This window comes from Lolium perenne, chromosome 6, assembly GCF_019359855.2.
Source record: "Lolium perenne isolate Kyuss_39 chromosome 6, Kyuss_2.0, whole genome shotgun sequence".
Lineage (NCBI taxonomy): Eukaryota > Viridiplantae > Streptophyta > Magnoliopsida > Poales > Poaceae > Lolium > Lolium perenne.
In genome coordinates, this window is record NC_067249.2 from 192,771,005 (window position 1) to 192,781,287 (window position 10,283).

The following is a 10,283-nucleotide window of genomic DNA, read 5'->3' on the forward strand; positions in this document are numbered from 1 at the left end:
ATCCACAAATATAGATATATGTCTCGCCGTACATGTATTCTAACAGGTCTGAAAATTACCCTGGTTTGCTTTTAGTCCTGAACTTAAAATCGACATGTTTGACTGTTAACTTCCAAGACAAAACTTGTATGGCCGGTGAAGTGGCGGTAGTTTCAAATATTGAATGATCCAGTTGACATTTTTTTTTTTGGAAAAGGGAACTTTTGAAATTATAAACCATACGGTAAAACTTGAGGATTAAAGCCAACATAAAATGGGAAGAAATTTATAGGAAACTAGAAAAAATTAATAAAGCGGAACCTAGGAGCCACGTCTCTGCAACAGGCGGCCTTGGATTGTGCTCGATCAAATGCTACCAGGCAAGCTAGGTTGACGAGCAATGCTGGTGCAAGAGTTGTCCAAACTGACCATGATGCCACCGAAAAAGATGATCCTAGATGAACTTAAGATGAGAGGAAGTTTGGCTACCACGACCGTTGCCCTGGGAAAAATTGGTTTGGTGTGCTGGGAAGTGAGGCTCAAAAGCTAATGTTGCCTTATATGCAAGATTATGTTCTTGCAACCCTGGGCTTGCTGCTATGTAGGGTGTGTGGTTTGTAGGTAAATCCTCTCTCCTAAAACGTTAGCTCCCGAGTGGCGCTAGAGCGCGGTAGTTTACTTTTGCTATTAGCATTTGGATGACTTAAGACTTTCCGTTGTTGGTCCATTATCAGTTAATGGTAGTGGAGCTCGGCCTTGTTACCTGGGAGCTACATGAAAAAAAAAAGAGGAAATGCATGAGTGTTTTAGGTTTGAAGTACAAAAAAAGACTGAAAATGACAAAATAGGGAGTCCGCGAAAACTTACAAATATTATAAAACAAATAATGTAAACAACCATATTGCGTGATATTTTAAGAATGGACTCAACTTATTTATGAGTATTCTTCACTTTATCGTACTCCCACCAATCGTGTTTAATCGACACTGCGGCAGAAGGTGTTGACTACCGTTCCACCATGACCTTCTCATACATGAACAAATGTCGCGGGCAAGGTACTATAGCTCATGTAGCGTTTGAACAATAGACCATTTTAATAATTTCTTTTCAGCCACCTAGCTAGGCTCTAGCAGTTACCATTATCGATCGAATTAGGTAAGAGTGATATGACCCGGATAAAGTCCAAACGAGACTTTCAGTTGTCTTGGTCGTACAAGTGTGTGTTGGACGCGACGGATGACTTGTTGCCAGGGCCTGCTTGTTGCTGCTGTAAGCCAAGCGTACGTACTGACGAAACGGAGAGGCCCCAGACGGAGGGGACGTACATGATAGCACACTATCTCACACGCGGTTGCTGCCACAAGCACTTCACAGGCAAATCTTTCTTTCTCTTTCAAGGCATTTGAGACGTTCTGTTTCAGGATGCTTGTGGAGGAATTACCATCGGCGTCGCACAGTTGATCTAGACATGGTGAAGGCTGGTGGTGGTGGCAAAAGCGCCGACCGGACCACTATTATGTCGGGCCGTTTTACTGCCTATTTCTGGGAGGAGATGGTCTCGGCCTCTTGGGCCGCTTCTTCTGTCGCGGTACAAATTTGCTGGGTAGCATGGCAGCCCGTGAGCTGGTCAGGGGAGCCTGGATCTTTTCAACTCATTCATCTCCGGTAATTCCTATACACCGACCAGGTCGACCGCTACCGCGCGTCGCACACCCCCTGCGCACGATATGGGCCATCAGCCCAGTTTGCCATTTATTTCTGTTTTATGTTTCTTTTTTCGATTTTTCCTTTTTCCTTTTTCCTTTTCTGTTTCTTTTTATTTGTTGTTTATTTTCTTTTGTTTTGATTTTTTTCTTTCTGTTCAAATTTAAAAAGTTCAAATTTAAAAATAGTTCAAAACTGAAAATTATTCAAATTTGAAAAATGTTCAAATCTAAAAATCGTTCAATTTGAAAATTGTTCAAATCTGAAAATTGTTCAAATTTGAAAATTATTCAAATCAAAAAACCGTTCAAATTCGAAATTTGATCATATTCAAAAAAGTACAATTTTGAAAATTATTCGAGTTAAAATTTGTTCATATTTCGAATTTTGAAAAATGTTTGAATCCGAAAAATGTTCAAATTTAAAACTGTTTTAGTTTCAGAAAACTGTTCAAATTTTACGAAAAACTTTTTCTCGCAAAAAGTTTTTTAAAGTGTTTGATTTTAAAAAACGAAATATAAACAGAAAAGAAAAAACATAAAAGAAGGAAGAAAAAGGAAAAAAGAAACTCACCTGATGCGATGGGCTGCGGCCCACTGAATTACCTGGGTCGTGGGGGTGTGCGGTGCCTTCCACCCACCGATTAGGTCGGTGTATAGCACCCCCCTTGGTCTCCAGTCTAAGAGTTTTTAAATCTCAGCCATGGACCATTTCATAATATAGGTAAAGAGTTTTTAAATTAAGGTCAAATTTGCGTCGCACTCATCTAAGTTTTTTTTTGCATCGCACTGACATCACATCGGCCTACAAACTTAGAGTCAAAGAACTTACTTTGTCACTCTACAATATTTTAATAGACATAGTCAATGGTTGGATTTTTTGATGGAAAATTGCATAGATAAGTTTCCAATCAAGATCTATATGGTTATTGATTTCAAAATAGATAAAATTTACAATTTTTTTTTGCTAAGATCTAAAATGTATGTGCATTGATAGAAATCTTTACTACTTTTTTTGGCAAGGGTCCTCAAGGATTTGGCTTGTGGTCCAATATTTTAGACCACGCGTTCCAGTGGTTAAATGCGTATTTTAGAGCACGGGATACATGCATTATCAATATTATGTGCTTGCCGCTCCACAGGTGGCTCGTACATAAGATTATGTTTGTTTTTGTTAGTTGGTCTCACGTTTCATGATGTGCTTCGAGTCTTCCACTTTAGCTTATCACATTGGGGGATAGCTCTTGCAAACCTTTGAAACTTGTACGTGAGACAAGTCTAGCTTGTGTACTCATTGTTATCTACAGTTTTCTCACCAGGTGTATGGAAAAAAAGTAGAGATGCAAAATATGAAGTTTCGGCCACGAGGAGCGGAAGCATGAAGTGCTATTCACGAATGAGCATTGCTATCTGATTCCTATAAAGAGTCAAATGGGGCTAGAAAGCATAGAACCTCACACTTTTGTATCCAAGACCTGGCCGTTAGTTTTTTTTTTTGTACTCTTACGTACGTGGCTACTAAGCATGAAAAACTGCCTGCAGAGAAGCTACAGCGCACATCGGGATAGAGCAGGCGGTCCTGTATTCACCCTGTCTCGAAGCTGCTGTGGCAACTAAGGGTGTGTTTGGTAAACCGGGTTACCATAGAAAGACTTTCCCACCTAAGAAAATCTAACCTTATACAAGTTGAGCTGAGATTTACCACGTGTTTGGTAGGTCGGGCGTGCTCAGCCATGGTGAGCTAAGATGTTGTTTGGTGAGCCAAATCTGAGCTCAACCATTCAGGCATAAAGCAATTTACAAAGAGGTTCAGAATTTTACATGAAGAACCTTCAACACAAAAAAAAAGTAATCAGGCCCTCAGCCGTGCTGGGAGCAGATCGCCGGCGATGGCTGGCCATGGGGCGCCGGCGGTGATGGGAGGCGGCGGAAGGAGGGCCGTGGGGCGCCAGCGCTGGCTCGTCTGGCCACTTTCCGGCGCGGGAGGAGGAAGGGCCGACGCGGGGCCTGCTGAGGCGCGTCTGGCCGGGCACCGACACGCGGGCAGCGTGGTGGTCCAGCGGCGGCGGGGGGCGTCCAGGGACGGGCGGCGACGCTCCAGGGCATGGTTGGCGACGAGGAAACCTGGCGGCGCAAGGAGGCGGCCACGGGAAGAGAGAGGAGATGTTGCGGGGTTGGGGGAAATGACGCTGCGGGGTGGGGGTCTGGGGGTGGGGCGGGCCACTGCTACAGTGTTTTGTGGGATTACCTCATCCCAGATGAGTAGGGAAGCTCGATTTGGGCTTCGCTCTTCAACCCGGCTCTGAGGCCTTTTCCGTATCCTCTCAGCAGTGTAGAGATGGCCCGAGTCGGGCTAACAAACACTGGATCTCCTCAAAATTTCGGTTGAGAGGAGAATTTCTGAGTAGCCCCGGGCTACCAAACACACCCTAAAAGTTCCACCGAAGGTGAAAATTGGCTTCAATGACTTTGATGTAAACTCTTGTTTTATCATAATTTTGTGTTGCCTTTTTTTCTCAACAAACAATTTACCAACAAAAAAATTGATTTGATTGCTATGTTTATACGGTAGCGAGAGATTGTTTCCTTGCACCGTGTACATATGTCTTAAGTCCCGATATCGGGAGGAGAGGAACCTGTTCTTGCACGAGGAGATGGAGGGAAGCACAAATGAACATTTATGGTGCGGCCAGTCATGCTTCCTTCAGCGATCTAAGGTTCACCGAGTTGTTAGCATAAAACCACCACATTCCCAGCTAAATCTTTATTTTGGTACCACTTTATGTTTCGGGCGCAAAAAACCACCAGATTTTGACGAGGTTTTCTCGAATAGCAAAAACTATATCTAAGCATGAATTGACACGATTTATGACAGGCCAGGCCCACATGTAAGGCTGACGTGGCAAACTTTTCTTCCAAAGAACTGGGCCCCACATGTCAGCATAATTAAAAAAAACCTAAATATATGAAAAAAATCAAAAGTGATAAAAATCTCCCCAAGCCAAGCATGTGCCCTGTGCTTGGCCGCCGTCGTGTCTGGCCGTGCTTGGCTGCCGCCGCGCCATGGCCGTGCTTGGCCGCCGCCGCGTCTGCCCACCTGCCACCGCGCCTGGGCATCGCCGCCGCCGTGTCGTGGCCGTGCTTGGCCGCCGCCGCGTCTGCCCAACTGCCACCGCGCTTAGGCACCGCCACTGCCTGAAGCTCGTGACCGGAGCATTGTTGTTGGTTTATTTCAGTACCCTCGCCCTGATTACTCTGATTGTTTAATTACTATAATTGTTGATCGATTCTAACAAAAGCTCTTAACGTCTCTGAGAAAAGATCAACACATGGGTTTAATAAAATGTTGAGAGAAAAGGTCACATCAATAATCGAAATGATTCATCTACCAATTGGTAGGTCAAACACACATCGGATGCTGCCGGCGGGAGGTAGGCAGGTGTGCACATGAAATGAAACCGCGTGACTGCGTCCTTGCGCGTGTGCCAATTCATTTGTGACACCGACGAGAACCGAGTAGTTGACCGTCGGCGCCTGCTGCAAATCTCGGTGCGGTGCGGTGTCCACCGTCCGGTCTGACGTCCGAGTTAGGCACGCACACCGCAGATATTTGTTTGTTCCGACCTTTTCCTTCGCGTGCAACTCAAACCAAACCAGATTAAACCGGACCAGCCACCCGCTGCCGTTGCTTCCCTAATTTCTCCCCGCATTTAAGCGCCCTCTCCCACCGTCAACCGCCCTGAGCCAGGCCGCAGACCAAACACGAAAGCTTCGCACCACCTCGCTCGCACCTCGCACACCGCCCTCCGAAAATGCAGAGGCAGCTCAACCTCTCGCCGGCGCCCAAGCAGCAGCAGCAGCAGCACGACGGCGGCGGCGCAGGCGACGGCAGCGACGCCACGGAGGCGATCCCGCTGTGGGTGCCCGAGGCGTCCGCGGAGGGGAAGACCGAGAAGGCCGCCGGCGGCCGGGCCGAGCGCTCCATCCACCTCATCCCGCTGCTCACCTTCCTCTGCTTCCTCCTCCTCTTCCTCTGCTCCCACATCCCCTCCGCCTCCGGTAAGCTTCCCCACCACGCCTCCGCCTGCGCAGATCTGGATGCAGATGTTGATTTCCCTTCTGACCACGACTGTTTCCCTTTGACTTTCCAGATATGTCGAGCTTTGGCGGTGGCGCCAGCAGCGGCGGCGGCGGTGGGGGGAAGGCGGGCAACCGGAGGCTGAAGATGCTTTAATAGGCTTCTCTCATATCACAACTATCGCCTCCTTAAGTTTTGCTGTTCTTTGCCGGTTTCAGTCCGACAGTATAATTTTACCTGCCGCTCAAACATTCAGCGGCCTATATTTATTTGTACCTGCGCATCAGTAATGAGATCTGGAATTGAATGATCGCCTGGCCTGCTTCGGTACCACCGTACCAGTATTCTTTATCGTTGGAGTTGCTTGTTGAAACGAAAATAGAATCATAGCTTCACTGAATGATCTCTGCTTATGCAATGTGTTGATCATTTGATGTGAACGTTGGTGGAATATGTGCAACTAAGCAAACCCCAGTTTCAATGTATGGTCCTGCATGATGGAGAATGATGGCCCAACAAACATAGCCTTATCCACACTTCATCTAGCAGCACAGTGCATAATCTGAATGTTCCATATTTACTACAACATAATCACAGTGTTTTAGAACAACCTGAATATGGATGCTGAATGCCATTGGAGGAAGATTCTAGAAAAAAACAAATGCAAATGTATCACGCTGCCGGAATCTAGAAAACAAACAGGTACCATGGTTAATTTGTACAGATAATACAACTTCTGGCATCACTTTCCTTCAACACATAAACAAGTGCGGATCGACAAAACAAACTATACAAGACAATAAATTTCAGTTGTAGCTGCACGAAAATACTACCAGAGAGACAACAATGACAAAATTCAACAGTACGAGCTGAATCAAACTATCATCAGCATCCCACATCACTATACGCAAACACACTATCAAACAAATCATCAGATGAATCCCTGGGAAGCCTCAGGTTTCTTTGGAGAATTGCTAGAGTTGCCATCATCAGTGGCCACGCAGACAGGGATAGTTACAGGGCTGCCTGGATTATGGGTGATTGCAACTCCAGTGTCTGGGTGCTTGTGCTCCTGCTCAGTTTGCTCAGCCATCAGAACACTTTCAGGAGTGTTGGCCTTTGGTAATTCAGCCTCATGGTGCTTATGCTCCTCCCTACACGTTTCAGTGTTTTCTTGCGCCTTTTCCATTTCACCATTCTGACTTTTCAGTTCCCCTTTACCCATATCATGATCTTCTGGCATGCTGGTCTTTGGACACTCACCCTCCTGAGCAGCCGTTTGTACCGTTTCAGTACTTTCTAGAGAGTGAACTTTGGCTGTATCTCCTTCCTGACATTGTCCAGCCTCTACAGAGCTTTCATGCAAATGATTCTTCGAGAGTTCAGCATCCTGATCAGCCATCATCTTTTCCTTGTTGTAGGTTTCGGTGGCAGATGTTGCAACCTTGTTGTAGGCACCAGTTACCCATGCTGTCCCTGTAAGGATATATCTGTTACTCATGATCGCCGAACCAGCAGTAGAGACGGTCTGTTCTGCAGCGACCAATGCTGACTTTGTCTTCTCCGCAACCTGGTACTTCTCATCCATTTCCTTCATTTTCTCATTTACCACTAAGGTGCCGGTGCTGATCTTCTCGCTTAGGCCCAGACTCTTGTCAATGGAAGACACTTTAGCAGTTGCCGTCGATGTGAGCTGATGTGTTTCATCAAAAGTCTTTGCCTTTTCAAGGGCGTCCTTTCCAAGAATAAATCCTTTGGCCAACATGGAACCAACAACATCCTCTGCCTTATGAAGAGCAGCTTCTATGGCCCTGGGAGTTTTAGACTGACATTGCAAAAAAACAGTATCAGGAGTTCTGAAACTACTGAAACAATTTAAAAAGCATATTGTAAAATTAGCATGATCTCACCTCTAAATCAGCTAAAACAGCTGCTGGCAGCTGGTAATTTGTGGCTGGGGTGATGATGATAGCCATGTCAACTATAGTCGCACCCTACACAAACAAATCACATAGCGGAGGGTGTAATTGTTCACTATTACCAAATGGATATAGGAACATGACGAAAAGGAATTCAAACACGTGATGGTAACAATGTGTGCACAAATTTAGAGCTAAGGATCCAAAGTTATAAACGGAAGTATCAAGAGCATTCCTAAGGAGCAGATTTGAACCCATTCATTTTTCCACTCCAAAATAATTAATAAAGTGAACCCCAGGAAGACGTCAAGGGGTGAATTTTACATCACACTGAACTTGATTATGTCGTGAGTGTGCCGTTATTATTAAATAGTTGCAAAGATTGTGCTGACAGGTAAGAATTCATACTGTCAGAAGCATAGCCCTCTCAGCTTCTTGGTCACTTTTGAAGGTGATGTAGGCAAACTGAGACCGCTCGTCGGCACTGCAAAGAATTGCTAAATTAACATAACACATATTATGTAATAAGTCTAAAGATAACAGCTGTATCAATTATCATGGGAATAAGTGGCACTAACCCTTGCATTTCGACATATACAATGTCACCAGAAAAGGAAAAGAACTCCTTGATATCTCGTTCTGAAGCTTGAAGTGAGACATTGTGGACTTTTACTGTGCTAGCCATGCTTGCCTTGAAAAATGGAACGACCAGAATGGAATCATTAATCAGCATAATTTCCCAGTTTTAACTGCCTGAGCTAGCAAGACAGAACTATGTACAGTATACTTATTTCCACAATAACTAAACAAAGACCAAATAGCAAGTTATCATTTGGAGCTTTCTAGACACAATCGACAAATTAATTTCATGAACAATAAATACTTAGTGGAAGATAACATCTGGGAAAATCCATATTTCAATTATCGTACAGTTCAGTATATTTTATATAATGATGTCTTTAAGATTTCATCCAAATTTATAAACACTACAGGAAAGGAGGACAACATTCAGTTCTTAATGTACTTTTGGGTCATCTGAACAAATAGAATATAAAAATATGATACTTGGTCATTTGAGCATATGCCACTACGGAATAAAAGGTCTTATATAAGAGCAAAGTGGAAGCAAGAAATGTTCCATGATGCTTAAAATACTAGAAATTGCATAAATTTCTAAAACAAGGTGGAAGTTCCACCAGTCAAGAGGGGTGAACATAAATGAGGTTAGAACAAAAAAGAAAAGCAGCAGGCAGTAAAATTCTGTCTCCAGATCAGTTAGATCCATTTCATGCAGAGAGTTCAGTTGTGCTCTTTGCCATTACTCTGAAATCCGAAGTATGTGAAAGCATCACTGTTTATATGCGGACTATATGGGTATTTTTCCTGATTAGTATGCAAATGATCCTGATTCACGTGATAAAATGATTCTGATGACTAATTTCTCACAAAATAAAGAGCTTTCACCAGAGTAAAAAAACCGTCAATACTCAAAACTTAACAAATTTCAAGAAATTAACCGGGAGAATTCTTTCTTTTCATAACTTACAAGGCAAACGAATGATTCATGAATAGAGCAGTATTATAGAAGTTAAGGCCATGATGCATCATGCGAAACAAAAAATAATACATGCATTTGGTAGGAAATCTGAAATTCTTAGGTACTCATGCATCCTCTGCAAAGGGGAATTTCCATCATCATTTTCCCGATTTCCTCACATGGCAAGAACAGCTCGGCAGACAACAAACATGATGCGTGATCGTGCGACCAATAAAATAAGATTTCCTAAATAGAAAGAGATGATAGAGGAGAAGGACATTCCGAATCTCAGATGCTCACATTACTCCACGAACAAAGAATGAAGAGCGTGGGAGAAGAGGACCTGGCTCTCACCTCCACGGATACGATCCAAACGGCCCCGAACTCCGATCACGAACTCGAACTGGGGTCCGGGGAAGGGAAAGGACGACGGTTTTGCCGCCGGTTTCGCAGGAGAATGGGTGGTAATGCGGAAACTTGGAGGGTGGCGACGTCCACGTGCGGTGCCAGGAGAGGCCATCTTCCGTGAGCCGTATTGTGGGCCCTCAAAACCCAGTCAGCCATTTTCGTGTCAACTCTCAGGCCTCTCAACGCTTTCGCCTCCAGCATCTATATTTAATTTTTTAAATCACACTATTTCAAATTGCGTGTTTAACTTTGCTATCACTGAATGTTGTTGAAGAACAATTTGTGCTGTTTTTTTATTTGCGAAGGAGTTTGTGGTGTTGTTCTTCTATCCAAATTGAGAAGTACCATTCTAACAGGTATTGTTGCAAAAAAATGTCAAAGTTGTAGCATTCGAGAAAAAGATCATTTGCTGGTTGCTGCCTTTAATTCATTTTTTCAACAAGGGAGCACCCAGGCCTCTGCCCTTTTGTCCTAATACAAGTGAATGTATCGTGAAGCATAGCCGCAACAGCTAAGAGCATCTTCACCGGGGTCCCCAATAGCGGTTCTGATACTATTTTGGGGGTTGGCATCGAAAATGGGCTCGCATCGGCGCGCCCCAAAAGACACCGGCTAGTTTTCGAGTCCAATAGAATCGCCGGAAACCCCATGCCGGCCCC

At 44.4% G+C, this 10,283-nt stretch overlaps 2 protein-coding genes across 4 annotated transcripts; one reads left to right on the forward strand and one right to left on the reverse strand.

The window, feature by feature from the left end:
- The first annotated feature begins 5,355 nt into the window (after window positions 1–5,355).
- Window positions 5,356–6,070, forward strand: LOC127306589 (uncharacterized). Its single transcript, XM_051337246.2, has 2 exons — window positions 5,356–5,741; window positions 5,834–6,070. Exons 1-2 carry the CDS (start codon window positions 5,495–5,497, stop codon window positions 5,914–5,916), a joined length of 330 nt encoding a protein of 109 aa, XP_051193206.1. The 5' UTR covers window positions 5,356–5,494; the 3' UTR covers window positions 5,917–6,070.
- A 464-nt stretch (window positions 6,071–6,534) lies between these two features.
- Window positions 6,535–9,762, reverse strand: LOC127306588 (binding partner of ACD11 1-like). Of its 3 annotated transcripts, none has more exons than XM_051337243.1 (5): window positions 9,560–9,762; window positions 8,258–8,370; window positions 8,088–8,163; window positions 7,671–7,754; window positions 6,535–7,585 (listed from the first exon to the last, which is right to left on the reverse strand). In XM_051337243.1, exons 1-5 carry the CDS (start codon window positions 9,734–9,736, stop codon window positions 6,692–6,694), a joined length of 1,344 nt encoding a protein of 447 aa, XP_051193203.1. In that variant the 5' UTR covers window positions 9,737–9,762; the 3' UTR covers window positions 6,535–6,691. The 3 variants fall into 3 exon arrangements, with proteins under 3 accessions (XP_051193203.1, XP_051193204.1, XP_051193205.1); XM_051337244.2 differs by having other exon boundaries at window positions 9,571–9,708; XM_051337245.1 differs by having other exon boundaries at window positions 9,517–9,590.
- Window positions 9,763–10,283: the final 521 nt, after the last annotated feature.